We start from the raw sequence: 22354 nt of genomic DNA on the forward strand, positions 1-22354 counted from the left end.
TGTGTGTGTGTGTGTGTAAAAACATGCAACATTCATGCCTCCAGCTCTCATCCACACAGTATCTATCACAGGCTTTGAGAGTTTGGACGATGCCATAATTACACTGCAAAGTGCCTTTGAATCAAACATGTCCCTTTGGCCCAGACATGACCCTAAAAACAACAGGAGCCCACAAGCGCACACACCAACCTCGTGTCAAGGTGAAACAGAGAGATGACGCATTTTGATCAGGAGGTTATTATTGTTATTTTTCTTTTTGTATTTTATAGCTCATATGGTGCAATATTTTTAACACAACAACATTTTAGCATCACACGGAACAAAAGTCAGATTTTATTTTCAGTTACACATCCTCTGAAATCTGCGACACTGAAACTAAACAAATTATAAGACGTTACTATGAATTTCAATTTTTACTTCACAAGAGAGAGACAGAGAGAGAGAGAGAGAGTCAGCATATGTATGTTTAAGAAAGAGAGAGAGGGTGGAGTAGATGGTGGATAGTGAAGCTGGACGCCAGATGATTTTTGATAGTCCTGACTTCACTCACAGTCACCAAATATATATATTTTTTTCTGTTCTCTCTCTGACAGGAGTAACATGCAAAACAAACTGTTGAATCAAACGGACTGTGGCTCAAATCTGTTGACGTCCACTTTTTCTTTTTTTCTTTTTTTTTGCTTTTATTTCCTAAGATTAAAACCTGATATAAATATAAAGATGATGATGCAAAACAAAACAAAAAAATAACCCTCATGATATCCTAACAACTATCAGTGGTGTTTCAGTATAATCCCGTGGATGTCGGACTAAATATTCAACGCCAAAGATCCTTTAAAATGTCTGAAAACGCACATTTCCCCCGATTATTCCAAAAGCCTCGTTCTTTCTATATATAACTATAAAACGCACATTCACAATCAATGAATAAGCTTAATTCTCAAGATAGTGAATTTAACAGCCATGCATTCAGAGTCACGCTAATATAAAACACAAACAACACCACGTCTTCACTGTGAAATAACGCGTACACAGTCGCAGGCCTTGTAGGCAAAGTTAAAAAGCAACTTACTGCAGCAGCTCTCAGTGCTCGGCACCACCCGACTACACAGTCCGGAGAAAGGTACTGCATCCTCACTGCCACAAAGCCCTTTCTTCCTCAGATAAGGGGAAGCCAGCAGCTGCGATTCCGGACAGTTAAGATTATATATGATGTGTATATATCGAAGGTTTGTCAGCTCTTCCAGGCCATAAAACCCACTTAAATGACACCACGTGCTTCCTATGCACCATTCACAGGCCCTGCTTGGGGCAATTGGCATATGTAACCTTGTAAACTTTAAAATACCCTAAAAGAAAGACATAGAAAAAGGGATTCAATACATTGTCCAAGTATAGGTTAGGCCTAGCAGAGCGCAGAGAAAGTGGACGCTGCCTGACCGGTTCTCATAACCGTCAAGGAAGTTGAATAGGAAGCTATTAGTTTGAGAGGTGAGTTGATTTTTATTTTCTTTAAGTAGTACTATAGAGACATTACCTTATAACCTTGGGCTATACTGCGTCATACTACTACCACTACTACAAATACAGATACCCAGCAAGTGGCATGATTTTATGTCCTCTAAAGTAGCAGATAGTGTTGTTTTAACTACAGTGTGATGATGCCAGGATTAAAGAGCAGGGCAATATCATAAAGTTGGCCATATGGCCTCGACAGTGATGGCGCGTCAGTCTGCGGCCACAGGAAACCAACGTTTTGCATCCACGTTGTGTAGTGGGCGAGTGTTATCACAGGCGAGTGTGTGCCCTTCCTTCCCTGACAAAACAGGAAACGGAGTCTGCCTGTGGTGGAAAAGGGGCAATAAAGTTTTATGAGGGCCTTAAACTTCAGAGCGCGTTTGTCAGTCAACGAAATGCTGAGGATTGAGAGCCAGACGAAAGGCGTTGTCAGTAGGAAGAGACAAAAGTAAAGGAAATAAATGTAGTTTTTTTTTTTATTTATTAAAACAATTTCTATGGTAGTTTAATTTGCTTCTGTGACTTCGCTACAAACCCCTGATATGAGAACAATAATAACAGAAATGTGCATACTGACAGTGTAGTATTTTCCTTACTTTTAATGATGAAGACTTTATTGGTTACAATCAACAATTTAGCCATCTGTCAAGTTATTCTAGGCCTTTTGAGTAAACCGGGCACCTCAAAGTTTACAAAGGGCAAAGAGAGAAATGGCTCCATTGCACATCACAATATTATCACATACAGTCGCTGAATTATACATCATGATTTAGATTCACAAGGATATGACAGACAACATGGATGATGCCTTGACAGAAATCCACACACAGATATTAGCTCACTGAACACATCACACATCCGATCGTGTTTGCACTGCAACAAATCGAGAGTAAATAGAAAAGAAGAGAAGTGATTTTTTTTTTTTTTTACTGGTGGAAAACTATTTAACTGTCAGCATATTTCAAAGACAGTCAGAAATATTTTATTTTTTTTATCTTTATTTGATTCGATGACCTTAAAATTTTATCACATGATGATGATAACGACTTGAAAATGATGCAGGATGTCCCCTCCCCCACCCCACTACTTTTATCCTAATTAAAAACATAGATTATTAGTAGCATTGTGCAGCCTTTCATTGCACTGCAGACCAAAAAAAGCCTTGCAGCGTGAAGGACCCCAGCTCCCCTCAACCTCGTGTCCCCTTCGTGCAGTAAAGTGAGGTTATCATCGCATGGGCAGCAAATTAATTTAGAAATGTAAACCGATTGATCAAAGTGAGTGATATTCAATACATTAGGTCCCAAACTGCAGCAAGTGACACATAATTGGTGATGAAGCACACAGAGCGGTGTCATGATGTCATTGCTCCTAGCAGTTCATCCGGAGGTCAGGCGGCACTCCAGCACTGTGCAGTGTGGGGCTGAAAAACGTGCTGCATGCACCCCGTGTTCACTGGTGCACTTTTTATTCCTTCACTTTGATCTTTGAGTCCTTCTTCCACTTCATTCGTCTGTTCTGGAACCAGATTTTGATCTGCCTCTCGTTTAGACACAGGGTGTGGGCGATCTCTACGCGCCTGCGGCGGCTCAGGTACCGGTTGAAGTGAAACTCTTTCTCCAGCTCCAGAGTCTGGTAGCGGGTGTAACTGGTCCTGGACCGCTTACCCTCCGTTTCTGAAGTGGTATTAAAAGCAGTTAGCTTTCAGAAGCATTATAGAGATGAATAAATATAATAATAAGGCTGATAATATTATTACATTTTTTTTTTTAATCCAAAAATATTAAGCATTACAAGCAGAAATCTTAATTCGTGTCCCCTCCCAACCTCATTTAAATGATCAAATATCTTTACACAAACATAATTTAACCTGATATTACTTACTGTGGATCTGTGTATAAAAAATTATGTCAGGGGTAATAAAGATGGTTAACTAACTCCAATAAATACACTCACTTTAAACAGAGGAGGGCCCTCCAGATGCTTTCACATTAAAACATTAAAAATACGCATATTACTTAAGGAATCTTATCTTATTGTAATATGTAAACTGGGATAACTGATTCTGTGTTATCCTCTCTGTAAACACTGGCCTCGGCGTCTAATATTTCTGCACAATAGTATAACGACGTGGGAAGAAAAACAGATGTGTAAAATCTAAAGAAGTGGGATTGGAAAATGGAAACTGATGTTTTCCAGATCAATTTTCCTATTTATAGACGTGCTCAGGCACAGGCTTGCTAAGTAAAGCAACAGGCCTTTGCTATTGGGCTGAAATATTTTTTTTTTTTTTTACATCCCTGCTGTGTGCTCCTGAATGTTTGCATAACACAAAACAGAAGTTAGCTTATTTCTTTGCAGCAAATGTTCTGCACTGTCCATCTGCAGCTGAAATAGTCAGCCAGTGGTTTGAAGGCATTGGGGAAGGAGCACGCCTATTCAAATCTTTTAGAGGTGAAAAGTTCATGATTGGGTCAGGGCATTGGTGTTTCCCAGAGTTCATTTTAAGGCTAAAGCTGCTCCCACACATAGAGGCTTGATAATGTAAAACATGTAGCTTGACTAAGTCTATAAACGAAGCAAGCGAAAACACATACTTTGAGCTGAATTTGTAAATATTATTTCATAGTTTTATCACAGTTTTGTCCTCTTATCCAATTATACCACCATAAATCACCCCACAGATCACCTCTTCACCGTAACAGAGCAGGTTTACGAGCAATGGATGCCTTTGTCATAAAATTTATGACCGCGAGTTTTTATTATTTCCTGCGTTTGGCCTATAAAACTCAAGAGGGAAACTGGAACGGGTGAAAAGAAGTGTTGCAGCGTAAAGAGTGAATAAGGGAAAGCATCGTAGCCGCACTTTAGAAAATAGGCAAACTTTACCGTGGCTCATGTGCAGTTTTGTCATCCATGGATAAATCTGTGGCCGCTGCTCACTGTCCTGAAGCTGGTTCACTTTTGTGTTTCGTTTCACCATTTGCGTGTTCTCCGCGTTTCTCTCGCTCTCTTGGCTCTTGTTGCCGCCGGATTTTGCGCTCCTCTCCGGGTCTCTGTCTGCCCCTAGTCCCAGCAGCGTGCTGCTGCCGTAGTTGAGCCCGCTTGCGTCCACGGAAGAGCTACTGGAGACCATGGTTATCTGAGGTCCTGACGGGAGAGGAGTATCCGTATTGCCACGCAGGCTAGTTTTCATCTCCTCCCGTTCAACAGAGGTCGTGGGGACGGGACAAGTGAATATCCCGTTCACATTAACACCCTCATAGCGGCTGGACCTGCGCCCAGATAGATCGAAACTAAACATAGTGTTAGGAGAAGTTGTCTCGCTTGTTTGCCTGAGATTGGAGCAGTCAACATAAGAGCTCATTTTCTACTATCACCGACACTTTCTTATTAAACTAGAGAGGGCTGCGGGGTGTATGTTGCGGTTATTTCCTTGTTTTTGTTGATCATTGCTTTTCTTTGTAGCCGCTTTTGGAAAATTCAGGGCTGTCTGCCCTAAAAAAATAATCCAGGATTTATAGGTGGAGTAGGCTTTGGTATCTTTTTTTTTAATTCTTGATCCGACGTGCGCTGCCCAAATATGGGGTATTTGTATGGGATCACGTGCACATGTTGGCCAGTCATAAATTGGCTTTGATACTCAATGGGGATATTGATGAATAGGAGAAACGTGTCCGGTAAACTTTGAGCTGTTGGTTGTTGAGGACCAGGCAGAGATGTTTAGCGCAAAAAGGGCAGGACAGTAAGACAAGAGCGTCATCTGGTGTCTGGTATGGGGCAGGACGGTCAGGACCGGCCAGAGCTCTCTGCCCCTGACGCACCGCGAGTCCAGCAACAGTCCGATATAATAACAACAATAATAATAATAATAATGATCATCATAATAATAATGATAATAATGATAGTGGAGATTTAAACTGTCTCACTTGGTTCAAATATATTAACGCATATAGATTTGAAAACTTGTATGTCGCTGGAAGTTTTCTTACAGCACAGCTACGGGAATGTTATAGTGTTAAACTGGATGTTGGACTATAGCTCATTCCCGTGCTGTTATCATGCCAATCAGAAAGCTGAATATTTAATATTTAAGAGGTTAAAATGAGCTTTAAAAAAAAAAATCATTTAACTGGCCTATTTGTCGCCCACTTGCCTTTACAGCCTCTGCTGACCATAAAGGCCATGATAAAATCAAAATGCACCAATAAGTCTTCACAATCACGCACTGATTGTTGAGGCTGGTGCGTCATTTTCAGAAATCTTCCTTTATTCTTTATGCGCACTCATGTCAGATAGAAAGCACAATGTTTCCCTGAAAAAAACACCAGACGAGGGTGAAATTTTTACAAATATTTTATTCCATGATACACAATTATGACAAAACATGAATTCGTAACTCCCAAACAAAAGTGAAGAATTACTAGTGTACAAATCTATCTCACAAGGAAAGCCTATTGTGTCAAATTATAAAAAAAAGGGGGGGAGGCTAAGCGCAATTTTACATGTTATGCAGCGTCTATCGAAGCGGCTAAATGCACATAAGTCCTCACAGGATTGACATAACATACTGATACTTTGATTATATACAGGCATTTCAGTTGAGTGTGTGTGTGTGTGAGTTTGAGTATGTGTGTGTGTGTGTGTGTGTGTGTGTATAGACTGTAGTCTATATCCGTGCAACTTTCATGTTTATGCAGGACACTTTTCCTGCGGACGATTCAAGTACTGTGTTGTGTCCGCCCGGTCCTTTCCTTCCGTGGAATGTGCATGTACAATATTGAGTTAAGTCTGACCAACACTGTATTTTGTGAGGTGATCAAAGAGTTCACAGTGATGGATTGGGTGTGGGTGGGGGGGATAAATATATAGGGGGCTTTTACTGGCATGAGAAATAACATAAAAATTAATACTTCTTTTTTTTTATTTTCACAATACAAGTGTGATATTGCAATAAAATAAGATAAAAAAAAATAATAAATCAGCGCTCCAAATGTCACAGGGGCCAGACTGTGGCTGAAATGATTTGGGTTTGTTTCTAAGGCTTAACACTCCTGTGGTCAACATGGGGATATAAGTGGAAAAGCTGCGGGGTAGCCATCATGCAGTGAAGTCGCTCTCAAGTCCATGTAGTTTTTTTTTAGGTAGTTATGTTGGGTTTTAAATGGTCTTCAGGTGTTTGTTCCCTCTTCCTCGTCTTTTTTTTTCAACTACTCTTTCTTCTTGTCCTCATCCTTCTCTTCTTCCATTGCGCCATTGCGTTCTTCCTGCTCCTCTTGAGAGGCTCCTGTCTGTTCACTTCCAGTCACCGTGGAGGTCAGGTTGCTCTCTTTCTTCCATTTCATGCGTCGGTTCTGAAACCAGATTTTGATCTGCCGCTCTGTTAAACAAAGCGCGTTTGCGATTTCGATGCGTCTGCGCCTGGTCAGGTAGCGGTTGAAATGAAACTCCTTCTCCAGCTCAAGTGTTTGGTAACGAGAGTATATCTGACGTCCTCTGCGCCTGTCTGTCCCGTAGCCCACTCCTGCTGAGATACAAAGTGAGGACACTAATTTAATCATTTGTAAAGCGAAGTCACATTTGACATTAAATAAAAACACACACACACACATGCTCCTGTCTGTGCATTAATAATACTTTGAAGCAGTTTAGCACGAGTTAGCTCTTTGTTTAATTCACAATTGTAATCAAAATAAATAAAAACAAACACATTTAAACAGTAATCCTTTCTCAGTGGGCACCTTTGCTTCTCTTATCTAAAATAATGAAAGCATCATAATATTCCCTGTGCCACACGCTGATCATTATGGCCACTATATCTGTCTTAAAATGAAAGCTGTTTGTTTGCACATGCAAAGGCCCATCTACAGGTCGTGGGGATACAGTAATGTTTTATGGGGCCATAAAAAGTAACTTACTCTCTTGGTAAGACATATCGTAAAACTGGCCCATTTCCTTAATTTATTTGTCGTAGTAAAACTCACCGCTGTGTGAGTTCATTCGCTGCATCCACGGGTAGATCGGGATGTTGCTTTTCTGGTCCTGCGCTCCTGCTCTTCCTTGATCCAAACTGTACTCTTGAGCAATGTGGCTTTGTGTATTGAGTCCCATGTTTGTTTGTCTGCAACTGGGGAGCACGTCCTTGTCTTGAAGAAACACGTTTGATCCATATTCATACTGTGCCCTGCCAGACCCAAAAACGACATTATCTTGAGGAGAGTAGAAAGGTGCATATATCCGATTCTGGGTCACAGCGGCACCGTACGACGAAAAATGTCTGACTGTGTCATAGGTGGTGGAGTTTAGGGGTACGTTAGGCAAAACATCTTGACCACCGGATAAATGGCAGGAGAGCGACGGGTTTGCGAAATAAGAATTCATACCTTGCTTGTAACCCTCTCTCCAACTCTCCCCACTTCTTTATCGGTCTCTTTTCAATCTCCTTCTCAGTAAATCTCCTTCCCGTCTGTGTCAACCAACCACACCTTTCTCCAAGGTCTTCTCTTTTTTCTCGACTTTCTGCCTCTCTAACTGGACGTGGGCTACTTTGAGGATTCAATATTATTAATTTCCAATCTCCGGTTAAGACGCACAAACCCGAGTGTTATAGCCGAGGCTTGGCTCGGTGAGAGACAATATGACAATGTCAGCTGACCGTTCTCCACCAATTGAGAGGCAGGAGTTGAAGAGAAACTGTAGCTTTTAGCTCAGAGCTTGAACATTAGTGCTAAATGCCGATAAACACAACGTAGAGTTGGAGTGGCACACTAATACAGCTTGGCTGCATGAGACGCTTTCGACTTTAAGCTTTAAAGAATTTAGTGTTTAAGAAGGAAGTATGAGGCAGAATGTGCACAATGTCATTCAGTACAGTGATCACATTCACAGCAAGGCGGAAAATCTGCATAATAACACACATTAAGTCAACTATAAGCGCCTTTTAAAGAGTGCAATTCAGATAATTAGCTATTAATTTCATTTATTGACATATAAAGGAAAAGCCTTTGCTGTGTGTGTGTGTGTGTGTGTGTGTGTGTGTGTGTGAGAGAGAGAGAGTTCTTGTGCTTTGTGTGAGTGATTGTGTGTGTGTCTCTCTCTCTCTCCCTCTCTCTGTCTCTGTTTGTGTGTGTGTGTGTGTGTTTTTTTTTTTACCCTAAAACTCTGTTTTAATTTCACAACACAACCGCAGCGGTGTGAGCTACAATATCCACATGCCTTTCATCCCGCAGGTCACGCCGCATTTGTATAAATACTAAAAAAAATATATGAATATGTGCATTTATTGTTTATCTCAGCCATATCGACGAGTTTGCAATATACTGTTTATGTTTCCATTGTGTATGAATTATCTGGCGTGTGAGCAATTTCCATGCTTTCGCTGTGAACTGGGGGAGGGTGTAGGTGGTAAGAATGCGTTTATGGTCTCTCTTCTGTGAGGGCAATAAAACAAGTGACGTTCCCCAGCTCACCAACAACTATCTCTGCAGCAAAGCCCTGCAACACGAGCAGCGATCTCCCAGGCTCAGAAATGAAAGCACTGCACAGCATGTGGAGTCAGAAAGCAAAGAGAAATAGCTTGCATAGGTCCGGACGACTAGTAAAAAGCTGCGTCTAAAAGAAGATCTGACACTTTTCTTTCTTTTCTTTTTAACAAATTCAGTCAGTTATGCGACTGTCCAGCACACGTCAGACAAAATCATCCACAGGCCAACTGTGCCCGGTGTTCACTCTGAGCTGATAGCTCTCAGGTACAGTCTCTTTAAACTCATAGCAATAAAAGAGCATGCTTTTCCATTTTTACGCACAAAACTTGGAGCTGGATTACAGTAAAATGCAACGTGTTAAAATGCTTATGCAGATGTTCCATTTTTTTTCTTCCCCCTGTTCTGATCATACCTCGACATTCCTCTGACACACACACAGAGGAAAGAGGAACCGATAATTATCTCAGCAGCAAATGATGGGTTTGGAAGTGACTTTAGAGGTAAAAATCTAGAAAAACTTGAGCGCCCATCTGGGTGAAGGGTGCTTCCTCTAAATGCGTAAAAAAAAAATCCACATTAATGAAATAAAATAAACCAGCTTCACTCACTCTCTGTTTTCTGCAATTCGAATAATTAAATAACTTTTTGTTCAGCTGATGAAAGCGCAGCCATCACACACCAGCAGCGTTTTATTCTCCAAACAAAAATCAAACCCGTTTAAACAGAATAAAATGCCAAACTCACACACATTCATTTAAAACAATATAATTCGCATCATCTTTCTCTTTTCGCAACAGACCATAATAGATACCAATAAAATAATCAATAGAGTTATTGAAAATGTCTGTTCAAATGCAGTTCGCTCAGCCTATTGGTTCACCTCATTGATTTCTTCAATAGAGTGAATACTTGCAGACTAAACGTGCAACACTGTTTGGTCTGTTGTTTGGGATCCTGAATAGCCCATAAAAGAGACAAGAACAAAGAGAAGGAAGTAGCTGGTGCAATAAAAGTTCCCCTTCACCTTATTCGTGGCCATATGTGACATCCGCGTCGCACAAATTTGTGGCAAATAAAGCGCAAAAGTTGAATGCTGTAATGTCCCACTGCTGCTGCCCTGGGTTTATTTTTTTTCAGGTTTTTTGTTATGAAGTAACGAATCAGTTAATGATGGGATAGAATAAATACATATATAGTAGGATGCAATACTGGAAGTCCAAATTGATATAATTTAAACCAACAGAGGGGACAATGCTGCTAAGAAAAAAACATATAAAGTATTTAAACAGGTAAACTGTAAGACGAATTTGCATTTAAAAGCATAAAATAGAAATGAAGTGATAAATCTGGTGTTAGATACTTTGTTAATTCATCATGCTCACAGTGTCAGAAGCAGCATGTGTACAGGATTTGTTTCCTCATAACGCTTTCTATTGTCGTCACCAAGCTGCTGTTATCATGTCATCTCATTATTAAAAAAAAAAAGATTTTTTAAATCAATAACACTTTTAAAAACCTAAACCTAAATTATATTTAAATGATTGTGTGTGGGGGCTTCGAAACACGGATTTCCCTTTAATTGTTATTCACAGCACCCCCTTTAAAAAACACGCCGCTCCATAAAGTTTAGGTTGTAAATAAAAGGCTGGACACTGAAGCCAATGTGTGGACTGGAGAGGCTGGAATGCAGCAGAGCCTGAGCCAATGTGCAGAATTAGAAAGGTCATTCTTTCCCTCGTGTTTTAGTGTTTTATTGCGGCCCGTGAGGCAAATCACATGCGCGGCTTTTGATGCAAGGGAGGAAAGAAGCCGTTTGGTTCACGTTTTCCACCGTCTTTAAAAGGGAAATAACGAGCAGCGAAAGAACCAAGAAGGTCTGAGACGAAAATAATAAATTATTAACAAAAGCCTGGTGCCAAGTAGTAACTATAGATTTGAATAATTAGCACTGATAATTAAATAATGAATAGACATGCTCTGATTTGTAGTTATATGCGGTGAATGCGCAATGGATGGACGCATGACGGAGTAGATCATGCTTCATAATCATCATTATTATTATTCTAATCATTTTAATGATATTAATCGGTGTTACAGGGTTAGTCGCTACCATGCTGGATCGGTTTTAAATGAACACTTTAACTGGCTGCTCTGCTGAAGGCCTAACTTTAACAGGCTGCTCTACCCTCTGCAATACAACAGGGCCCATCTACAAACCCATCGCTTCTCCTCTGCATGTTCATAGACGCGCATCAGTATCCAACATCACAACATCACTCAGCATTAGTTGTATGGGACCTGTAAAATTTCTACATTATCAGCCATGATTAAAAACACAGCGAGGGAGGAAAAGTCTGGCCAGCCCACTGATGCTTTTTCCTCTCCCTCGCTTCTAACCTTACTAATAAGGAGTAATTCACATACTAACAATGTAAAGCCCTCTATAAGCACTTTACCATCGCTGGCTAGCCCAATTAATGTCCGGAAGTGTTCGACTTTATGCTCGTTAAGCACTCAGGAAGCTGTTGCCCAATGAGCGCATGTTGATCCACACATCATAAATTATGACCATTAGTAGGCAAAATTTTTGCCCTGTCGGGATTTGTAAGTGAGGTTCTAAATGTGGTGATGCGGACAGATTCATGACTTCATGGAGTTTTATGTGAACCTATCTCTGGTTTTAAAAACACTGCAGGGCAAAACAATAGACTGTGGTTTTCTCCTCTTATTTTAAACCAAGATTTACCTAACAACCCAAATGGCATGTATTAAATGGTCTCTCTCTTTCTCTCTCTCTCTCTCTTTCTCTGCAGGAATGGTATTGGGCAGCAGCGGATACGATCCATTGCATCAGCAATGTTTCATAAGGGAAAAGCAAACAACGTGCGTAACAGTAGGTTATAAGACTTTAAAGGTTTCCACAACGAGGCTCTGCCAATAAATGTGTTTTACAAGATCGAAAAGGCGGAGACTGTTGGGCTTCAAGCGGGAGGCAGAAACACATGAAATCACTTTATGACAACAGAAAATATTTTTTCTTTTGCACATACAATAATAAAAAACACAGAGGGAGCTTTTCACCAAGCTGAGCCTGAATAAAACAACCGCTTTCAACTTCACAAGGGCACACAAAGTACCGCTGTGTGAGGCATACACACCCACACACGAACGTGTACACACACACACACACACACACACGGTGGTATTTATGATGCGGTGGTATTTATGTCTGCAATGGGTAAACTACTTTATTTTGGTGCCAATTTAGGATCTAATTTAGTGTAGTCTATATTTAATTTTTCGCTCTTGCTTTTTTTGGCTTCACACACACACTCTGTCTCTGTCTCTCTGTCACACACACACACACACACACACACACACACACACATACTTGTCAATGAATAATGGCACTTGTATAAAGTTGAGTTCATCCTGATAATATTTGGAAATATATTTTTTATTTTTTTTTTGTGTCAAATCCAAACACTGGAGTGCATTTCATCACAATTTGGCACCGCTCGTGTGTGATTTATTATATGTAGTTGACTTGTGCTGCCAGCACTAATGTTAAAATGAGTATTGTCACTGCTGCTGGATTTCTTTTATATGTCACAATGAGGATATCTGTGATGACTCTTGCTTTTGATGTAAATAAAATCCGCATGCTGCTCCTCATAATGTCGTCAGTGATTATGTCACATCTCATAACAAATCACTGCATACTCATTACAAAGTGAGAAACAAACAATAAGACGCGGACAAAGCTCTTATTCTCCGTGGGCGACAACAACAAATCACACACACTCAGAAAACACTCCTCGGTGTCAGCTCGTGCGGTTACTCGCTGGCAGCAGTGTATCAGCTGGGTCAGCTGACATCCGCAGTGAACCGCCGCCGAAAACCAGCAGCCATAAACAACAAGCCTCAGCACCCGCCCACTTCCACATGCAACCCCCTCTGATCGCTAGGGGGCACTGTCGGGATCCACGCTGTGTGTCACTGTGGTGTACACTGTAGCCTCTGTGTCGCATGTCGTGTGTGTGTGTGTGCGTGTGTGTGTGTATATGTATGTTGATGGATATGTGTGTATGTATGTGTGTGAAAACTGCTTGCATGATTCAAGTTCTTAGCAAACACTGAACACAACAAGTATGGAAAACAGGAAATAATTAGAGCCCATCAGCCAGCTCTCAGTGTAATTTGTCACCGCCTGGTCAGAGGGGCCTATGAGTGATGACAAAGTTTGCTATCAGTGTGCAATTTATTACAACACAGTGGCACAGCAGCTCTGAAATGCACAGCTAGTCTTGGCTAAAGCGGCCAGTGTGCACGCAGGTGCTGCTACACCAACAAGTAAGGTATGATAGGTGTGTAATGAATGTCGCTCCTGGCATCAGCAGCCCTCTCAGGCTACAGGTCAGGTCACAACTACACAGAATAATACACACCACCGTCTTCTCGTGATCACACACACACACACACTTCTGCATCATTTCAACCCACCAGCTGATTAACATAACATTTCCATACACACTCAGGACTGGGGAAAAAAAGCGTGCTAGAGATTGGTGTAATCTTACCCCAGCAGGCTCTCCGTAGTTTGTAGCTTTCACTGTGGTCCAACGCAGCAGCTGAGGGGTCACGATGGCGAGTGGGAAATATCAACAGAGCGCACATCTACCGTTCACTGTAGGGCTGTCTTCACATCCCGGCGATAAGGAGCTTGTGTAGGCAGGGTCTGTTTGCCGGGGAAAGTCTTTTCTTAGCAGTCTTGCTCCTTGCTCCCTTTTTTACTCCCCCCCTGCCCAGTCGCGGCTTTATTGCCTCCGGGAGGGATAAACGCAGGCAGCGGCTGGTAGAGGCGGCGACTGTCCCGAAGATCCCCTCTGTCAGGAAGTCGGAGATCGGATGAACATCACACGAAGCAGCGTCAAAATGAGCGTGCAGTGTTATTTATATTAGAGTAAAGAAAAAAAAAAAAGACGTTTCTACGCCCCAGCTAAGTCTGCTGCTGATACAAGGGAAGGACCAGAGAATAGACAACAGCATAAAGTTCATGTTCATAGAGCGTGTGCCACGTGGCTCGCTGCAGCCAATCGCAGAAAGGATTCAGTCGTAAACTTTTATTACTCAGCTGTAAATTTCTCCCTTTAACAACCAGGAATGTTTGCACCCATCTTTCCCCTTTCTTTTTCTTTTCCCCGATTGGACAAAAGTAAAAATGGCCACACGATGTGGAGAGAGCGCGGCGTTGAAATTTCCCATATGTCACAAATTAAACGTGCGTCAAAAAAAAAAAAGAAGCAATAAAAACAATATGACAGTTCCCCTGGTGGACAAGCTGCATGCTATGATGTCCCCAAAAAAAACAAGGGAAAATTGGAAATAAAAGTGTGTGGGTGAGTGAGAAAGAGGAGGGAGGGGAGACAGGAAAAGAGAGTCTAATTAAACTCCAATTAGGCTCAACTAGGCTTCCACACTAGGGCCTCTCTGTCTCACTCTCAGGTTGGATAACATTACAGTAAGCACATGTCAGGTATCACTGTTCACACCCATCAACCAGATGCTCCCAGTGCATGTACAATAAGACGATTATGTCAAATTACACTAATTGGCTCTTCTTCTTTTTTTTTATCTAAACTTGAAAAGCAGGGGAGGTGGGGTTTGAACCTGCAGGTAACACACATACACACCAACAGCAGCCGCTAGCCAACATTATGACAAGAAATCAACATACACTATAAATCTGGTTCAAACTTTCAACAGGATCTACACAGAGAAGGAAAAGATGACGCGTTTGAAAACACGGACATAAATTTGACATCTTGGTGAACATGAGGCGACCCCTGAGTTTATAAGAACAATTCTTCACCTTAAACAACACATTGTATCGAAATATATCTAATATATATAAAAGAGTGTGGAGAGTGAAGATGAAGAGAACAATACAAGAGAAATAATTTAATTTAAGCCCAACACGCAGGTTTTTATCCCACACTAAAGCAAGGCTTTCGCACTTTTTTAAAAAAAGAGACAAATAAAATTAATTCCCTGCAGCCAAATAAATAAAGAAATCTGTTTGTACATACTTGGATGAGAGATGCATCCTGTCCTTGCAGGCCGTGATCTCCACACTGAGCCTCGGCACACACACAGACAAAAGATGCAGACCCATCCCAGCCGTGGCTTTACACCGCCAATAAACTTTACAGCAGGTACACTAAACTTTATTGGTAATGTCAAGCCTGTGGTAAAAGTACACACACGCACGCACACATAGACACACATACAATGAGCTCATCCGTGGTGGAGAATAGCTGTGACTTGGAGACACATCCGGAATTTTCTAAAGACTACACGCACGCAAATAGAGAAATAAACACCCTGGATGAAAGGACTGCGCTTTGAGAAAAAACACAAGACACAGCTAAGCTGAAGATCTGAAAGACTGTCTGGATTTTGTGGCGTCAGCCTGGAAATCAAATGAAAAATAATGCTTAATCTTTTTTTCTTTTGTTTGCAAAAGCATTTTAAGAAGATAAAATTCAATCAAAAAGCCTGTGGAGACTTTGTGCTTTCGTTACGATTTCATTCGTTTTCCTACTCTGTGAAGCTTCACAGAATGAACTGCATAAATATTCTGCGTATATCTTTACAAGTTCGTGATACTGGGGGGAAAAAAACATAAAACTTTCAATAAAATGGTGCAGCTTCGCTTATTTATTATTTCGGTGTCTACAAAAATTCGTTGGGGCCTTCATTTTTCACAAATCCCATAATCTACCTTTAAAGCTTCAAAATGATAAATCCTTTTGAATTGAAGTTATAGACATGTGAAATAACATTCCTGTGAGCAATAGAGCAGTCACACGTTGCAGCAGTCTCCTCAGTTAAAGTATTTGCATCCACAGTGTCTCATATACACATCGAATGGATTCATTTCAGCTTTATTCAAATCGTCTATAACTGATTAAAAAAAAAGAAAAAAAGAAAAGCAGACAGGCTAGACGCACCAGGAGCTCTGAATAATTTAGCTGCATGACGCTGGAAAAACTACACGGACAGTCAGCTCTGAGATGTCGTTGCAATATAAAAAAAAACACATTAAGGATGTGGAAATATAAAATAAATGCAGAAGTAGAAGCAGAGAGGTGGCTTGTTATTGTCCTAAAAAAAAAATCGAGCTTCGGGTTAGAGTCTGTTGTAAGCACTAGGTGGAAGAGGAAGAGCTCAAATTACAGGATCAGATTTCGATTAATAATATTGTTTTTAGTTATTGTAACACATGACCTACATTGCTGTGCCGTTTGAGACACATTGCAGTGTTTGTGCTACTTCAGGTGACTGCTTATATCCTCCGATTATTCTAAACCTTCATCATAAAAGGAGCAGCAGGAGCAGCTGGACAGGAGAGGAGGAGGCACAAAGGTGTTACCTGCACTTGGCCTCTTATTCCCTTTGATTTTTTTTAAAAACCCCTCTGATGCCTTCCAGAGGTCTGAATGGACACCAAGTTTCACACAACACCTTGCATGGTATAGACAGATAAAACCTCCCTCATGCTTTGGGCATTATTTCGTCTGATTATTAACATCACGCCAGATGTTTGTTCATCTCATCTCAAACAGCAATTATTCATCCCAAGATTCATTAAGAAAAGCTTCGCGTCCTCCCAGAAGAGAGGAGGTTTTTTATTAAGAGGATGAATCAAATACGACTCAGTGCTTTGGGGAGTGCGCATGCTGTGAATGAGATCCGCAACCTTTCCTTAAAAGGTAAAAGGGGATGCAAACGCACGTCCGGCGTTTTTTTTTTTTTTTTGGTTATTTGAACAAAGTTGGAAAGTTTAAATTAGACAAAGTTCAGTCAAGAGGCTGTTCAATATGCGCGCCTCCTCCCTCCGCCAGTAAACGCACGAAAACCAAATCATCATCAGACCATCAGCACTGTTGGATATTTGGCCATTTCCTCGGTGAATGTGCTCGCATCAAATCACTTGTGGTTATAGGGTTCCGATATGAAAACGAGCTCTGAACGCTTCTACAGCACGCCAAAAGTTGAGTTTAAGTCGTTGCAGGGAAGTGGCAAAAACACAAAGATAAGTGTTTACGACCTTCAGTGCTCAGTTCACAAATGTGTGCGCCTCTGCGTTTGTGAGGCGTAAAGTGAGTCTGTAATGTCAATAATAAAAAATAAAATAAAAATAAAAACAGAAAATGATTGTGAGCCATCTTGTTTATTTGTGATTTTACATCAACAATGGCGGGGACACACAAGTCTGTCTTTCACAGGAGAAACACCAGGAAACGAGCATATTTGTTAACATCAATATATAACAAGACGTACATAAAGATTATATTCAGTGCAAAACAACTACGCTATTATCACCAGCACATTAAAATAAAAATTCCCTTACTTTTTAAAATCGTTGTAATTGTAGCAGGTATTATCATACACAGTAAAATGTGCGTTATAGGCAGTTTTAGTTGTTGGGGAAAATAGCTTGCAATCAAGTCAGAGCGATGCCATAAGTGAGGAATATAAATTCAGCAAAGGCAAGGCTCTGAGTTTAGGTAGTGCCGTGGTACAATCTCAAAATTGTTTGCTTGGCTTTGAGCTAATTGTCTTCCCAAGACTCACAAATTGTCTTCAACAAGTGTATATTGTATATTGGGTAAATGCTACATACATAACTTAATAATATAAGGATGATACAGAACACTTTAAAATTAAAACCATATGAAATCTCTATATTCAGAAATCTCTATTGCAATTTCCCCAGGTTTAGGTAGCATCAAAGGATTTCAAACGATTGCATTTCCCTGGTAATCCTAGAAAAAAGATGTCTGAGGAGCTAATGGCTATCTTTGTCTATGCCATTCACATGAAAACGAGTAAAACAGTAACAGTAACAATTAGAATAATAAAACTTGGTGGTTTATACATGGGCCGTTCGCCAATGTAACTGCTGCGATGATGTCTGAACACGTACGACTAAAGTTATAGGCCTACATTTCGCTTACAATTTCGGAAAGGCTCTGAAGTGATGTTCTTTTTAAATGTAGGCTATAATCTATTTACAACACAGGTCGGCGTTGGTCATGTTTTGATCTTATTTGGCTATGCTTTTGATACAGTTATTATTAAAAGCAACTTTGTCAAAAATAGCTAAGCCATTTTCCATCTAACATGCGTTTTAATTTAACTCCCCCCTTTTTTCTCTTTTTGCAAGGGCGACAGGTCTATCAAAGAAAATGTGCTACAAGCGTGTGTAGCTTCTACAGAAAAAAATCCAAATGGCATTATGTTAGGATAATGGTGAGAAGGGAGAATTTTGTCTATTTATGACAGCAACATTGGAGGGATTCCTGTTCCCTCCTGACAAAATGAAAGGGTGGTCATAAAGTTGACGCTCTCTGCCTCCTTGTGACTCTTCGTCTGTTTATGGGACCTCTCTTTTTTTCTCTTTTTCAGCCATATAACCATAAAAAGGACCATAAAATCACTCCTTGGTCTCTTCTTTCTCTTCCGCTTCTTTCTCTTCTGCCTCTTCCCCTTCACCGTCCTCGTTGCCCTCTTCCTCGGCCTCGGCTTCAGCCTCTCCTCTCTGACCCGGAAACTTGTCTTTGTTGTTCTCTTTTTTCCACTTCATCCTCCTGTTCTGAAACCAAATCTTCACCTGCCGCTCGGTGAGGCTCAGGGCGTGGGACACCTCGATTCTTCTCTTGCGCGTCAGGTAAGGGTTGAAGAGAAACTCCTTCTCCAGTTCAAGAGTTTGGTAGCGACTGTAGGTTTGTCTCCCATTTCGTCTTCCTGGGGCTTGAATGAAATAAAGCCAGAGGTTAGCTGGACTTACTACGGTCTCCCATAAAAAAAAGAAAATAAAAAAAAATATATATACATTGACTATTGAATCTATTCTGCGTTTACGCTTTTCCTTACTAATCATTGCGCTGCTTAATTTTGCTTTCACCCTCTCCAATTCACATTCACTCATAAAGAGCGGGAGAAGCCCTTGTTCAAAGTGTAAGATGTGTAAGTTTTGTCACTTTTCCCAAGAATATCTATTAGTCTATACGTTTATTTTATGTGTAGCAAATCTGAACAATAACCTTTTAAATATTCTGTATTTTCCACTTATGTTTGTACCATGTATAGCTCTGTCTGCAGGAGTGATCAGCTGTCTGACTTTTAAACCCTCTTCGCCAAAGAGTTATTGGGTGAGTATGAGAAGAATCCTTTTTTTTTTTTAAACAGAGTATCGCTATCAATTATTAATTCATAAAAACTGAAAAAAGTCCAGACTAAATTGTCAGTTTATTGATGCCAAATTCCTACAAACAAAAATCCATATATTTGTTTTTAGCTTTGACTTTAAACTACATGTAATTAATATGGTTTTCCTCACTAGCAACAGGGCCTATACAAGCCTGGTGGAGATTTTCAGTCACACACACACACACACACAGACAGACACACACACACACACACACACACACACACACACACACAGACACACACACACACACACAAGTGAGGAAAATAGAGAAGCAAAAGTATGAGAAAAGAGTGTGAGAGAGATGAGATAAAGCTGCACTGTAACAACAGAAGGGGACAGGCAAATGATAAATATCTGTGTGAGCAGATAAAAATGAGGCTTACACCTGTGAGGAGTTAATGTAGCCTGATAGCCTGAACAGAATAATCCATGAATGGAGGGGGCAATATCTACAAAGCCCCTGTGATTATGGCAGTATATGTCTGAGCCACATTGGGCCTGTGGGTCAGATTACCCACCCCGAACCCCTAAAACCCGGATTCTGGATAATCGTGGCATGTTGTGTTTCAGCTAACCCTCCTGTCACTCTGCATGCTACTGGTGTGTGTGGCTACAATATTTTAAACTATGACCGACTCATCCTTCCCTCTAGTGTGTTTAGAGTTTGTGAAATATCTTATCTCCACGATAATTGGCTTCAAAGAGCTGGTGTCATGAGCTGTGATCAGCAATTCTGTGTTTAAACGCACTTTTGAAAGCAACAATTCAGCCCTGTATGGACATGTGCTGCAGAGTTAACAGCAGCCTGCAGTACAGGTTGTATGTGCCCCATCATGTTCCCTCACTTATTTCGTTTTATAGTTAAGACATACACTCATGTATTACTAAAGGCGTATTAAGCACACAGAAACACATACACACAGACAGACACTGACGCGCTCAAACACACACACACACACACAGGCTCACACACGCGCGCGCACAGAGTAACATAAAAAGAATAGGAAATAATTGTATTATTCTGACCGTGGGGTCTCATCCAAGGAAACATAAGACTGGGAGAGGAGTTTTGATTTAAGTGGCCTTGTCCTTCTCCGGGGTTAGAGCTGCTCGACGATTTACAGTCTGGGTATTGCGCTAGGCTTGCGTCTTGCTGGGTACCATAAAGCGTTTGCCTCGGAAGGGCTTCATATCCATAAAATTTCGTTGCGTCTCCATGGCAAGCCAAAGCGCAAGGGTTTTGCTGGTATCCGGGGTTGGAGATCCCCGTGGTCCCGTGGTGGAAAAAGTCCTGCACATGATGGGACGGGTGCTGAAAGCCCGGTGCGGCTGCTCCGGGTCCGTAAACCAGCGTGTGGCTGCGGGCAACGCTTTGTGGAAACCTGCAGTCGTAGTAAGTTGGCTCCAGTGACTCGCCGCCTTTGTACTTAGAAAAAAGAGGGTTAACAAAATAAGAGCTCATGTTTAGTTAGCATCAAGCAGACGGGCTCTCTCGCAGTAGAATATCTCCTTTAGGATGATGGCAGCCTTTTGTTTAGGGTCCCAACTCGCACAGCGCACACAGGCAGACAAACCGGAACTAGGAGAAACGCTGCCCCTTTGGACAATCTACGGCAGCTCACTCTCTCTGAGCCGTTCCTCTCATCGGATTTCTCTCGCAGTCGTGAGTGTTTTCTCCCCCAGCTTTTTGCAGGCTCAAACCCGGATCATGGTATGTGCTTTGGATGTGCGTTAGCTAAGGTTAAAACTGGCTTGCTCGACCGGCACAGTCACAGACGCTGCTTCTTTTCTTTCTTTTTCCTTTTTTTTAAGCTTCCCACCCAACCACCCCCACCACAAGCGCCCCCCTACCCCCACCCTCCTCCACCTCCCCCCACCCCTTCATCTTTCTACGACCGGTCAGACGTGGGCCCTACGTATATCCACCTTAAGAGGAGCTGCACTAATCATAACCAACAACCCGAGAGGCTTTAAATATGATCAATGTTATGTTTATCACAAATGCTTTGTTATAAGCTGATCAGTGCAGATGTGGTTAAAATATAAAGCGCATGACACATGGTGTTTCCACTATAATCTGAATTTATAGTTAGGCTTGTTGTCTTTGCATGAAGGTTATGAGGTGTATAAAGCAGGGGACGCTTTCTCTTTATAATCGGATAAGGCTGTTATGAGTTTGTGTTTGCCCTCTCAGGCCCCTAAACTGAAGGTTATACACTAATTTCTAGAAAATAGCTGACCTTTTAATGAGCTCCACTGGGTCAACATAGCATCTGGGAAGTTCATGACACTCAAAATGTTACATAAAACATCAGGAAAAAATACAGAAATGAAGCCGTGACACGCAGGTCGACAAGGAAAATAAAGACAAAACATCCTCCTCGTGTAATAATCGTGGCGAGGGTGACACACTTGCACCGTGCGCTGTAAAACACCGACACACGCAAATATAAACACGACCTGTGAATACTAGGTGCCACTTACTGACCCCGTAAAACCGACGAGGATACGCAGTAAATCTCCCACATGGAGGAGTTCATAAAATTTTACATTGGATGTTTAGCTACAATGAACGCGCGCACAATTCCCAGCTCAATAGTTGTATGGTCCCTCACTCTCTCTCTTTCCAAATATGCCAGTGTGGTTTTTGTGGGGCTACTGACGTTTTATACACATCATCGTAAAATATGAAAGGCGCACTGGGCGAATTTATAGACCTTTCACACTCTATAAATATGCAGATTGCCAATCATTGTTGCACACTTCTTGGGGACTTTGAAATGCTGGTACAGACGTCAAACAGTCAGGATACACGTCAGGTGGCTGATTTCTAATAAACTGTGCGGTGACAATAAAATTATTATCATTACTATCATTATGTTTTGTTGCTGAAAGATGTTACTATCTACAATGCTGTTGCTATGATGTTACTATAATAATGTTGTTGCTATGATAATACTGATGTTTTTGTTCGTGGGACGGTTATTAAAGCATTTATATATTTAAATATTGTTTCTGGCTGGTCAATCATTTTGTTTGTTTTTACACTTTTTAATGACATTATTCTTTTTTA

At 41.1% G+C, this 22354-nt stretch overlaps 4 protein-coding genes across 8 annotated transcripts in view; all 4 read right to left on the bottom strand.

Moving 5' to 3' along the window:
• The window catches only part of hoxc10a (homeobox C10a), a 138237-nt gene that overhangs the window by 17743 nt on the left and 98140 nt on the right, over window positions 1-22354 (bottom strand). Inside the window, exon 3 of one of the 3 annotated variants that reach the window (XR_003463806.1) lies at window positions 13820-13888. The exons of the other annotated variants lie outside the window; for them this stretch is intronic. The gene's annotated coding sequence lies outside the window, so the exon portion shown is untranslated. Of the gene's footprint in view, window positions 1-13819; window positions 13889-22354 lie in introns of those variants that run through there. 3 annotated transcript variants of the gene reach the window in all.
• On the bottom strand, window positions 709-5744 carry hoxc5a (homeobox C5a). The gene is made up of 2 exons (XM_010747402.3): window positions 4408-5744; window positions 709-3194 (listed from the first exon to the last, which is right to left on the bottom strand). The coding sequence occupies exons 1-2, from the start codon at window positions 4883-4885 to the stop codon at window positions 2986-2988; spliced, it is 687 nt and encodes a 228-aa protein (XP_010745704.1). The 5' UTR covers window positions 4886-5744; the 3' UTR covers window positions 709-2985.
• hoxc6a (homeobox C6a) lies at window positions 5864-13691 on the bottom strand. 3 transcript variants are annotated; one of them, XM_027288426.1, is made up of 3 exons: window positions 13583-13691; window positions 7503-7702; window positions 5865-7045 (listed from the first exon to the last, which is right to left on the bottom strand). In XM_027288426.1, the coding sequence occupies exons 2-3, from the start codon at window positions 7627-7629 to the stop codon at window positions 6729-6731; spliced, it is 444 nt and encodes a 147-aa protein (XP_027144227.1). In that variant the 5' UTR covers window positions 7630-7702; window positions 13583-13691; the 3' UTR covers window positions 5865-6728. The 3 variants fall into 3 exon arrangements, with proteins under 3 accessions (XP_010745694.1, XP_010745686.1, XP_027144227.1); XM_010747392.3 differs by lacking the exon at window positions 13583-13691 and having other exon boundaries at window positions 5864-7042; window positions 7503-8536; XM_010747384.3 differs by lacking the exon at window positions 13583-13691 and having other exon boundaries at window positions 5864-7045; window positions 7503-8536.
• hoxc8a (homeobox C8a) lies at window positions 16152-21112 on the bottom strand. Its single transcript, XM_010747436.3, has 2 exons — window positions 20308-21112; window positions 16152-18821 (listed from the first exon to the last, which is right to left on the bottom strand). Exons 1-2 carry the CDS (start codon window positions 20741-20743, stop codon window positions 18505-18507), a joined length of 753 nt encoding a protein of 250 aa, XP_010745738.3. The 5' UTR covers window positions 20744-21112; the 3' UTR covers window positions 16152-18504.

This window comes from Larimichthys crocea, chromosome XV (genome assembly GCF_000972845.2).
Source record: "Larimichthys crocea isolate SSNF chromosome XV, L_crocea_2.0, whole genome shotgun sequence".
NCBI classification, from domain to species: Eukaryota; Metazoa; Chordata; class Actinopteri; family Sciaenidae; genus Larimichthys; species Larimichthys crocea.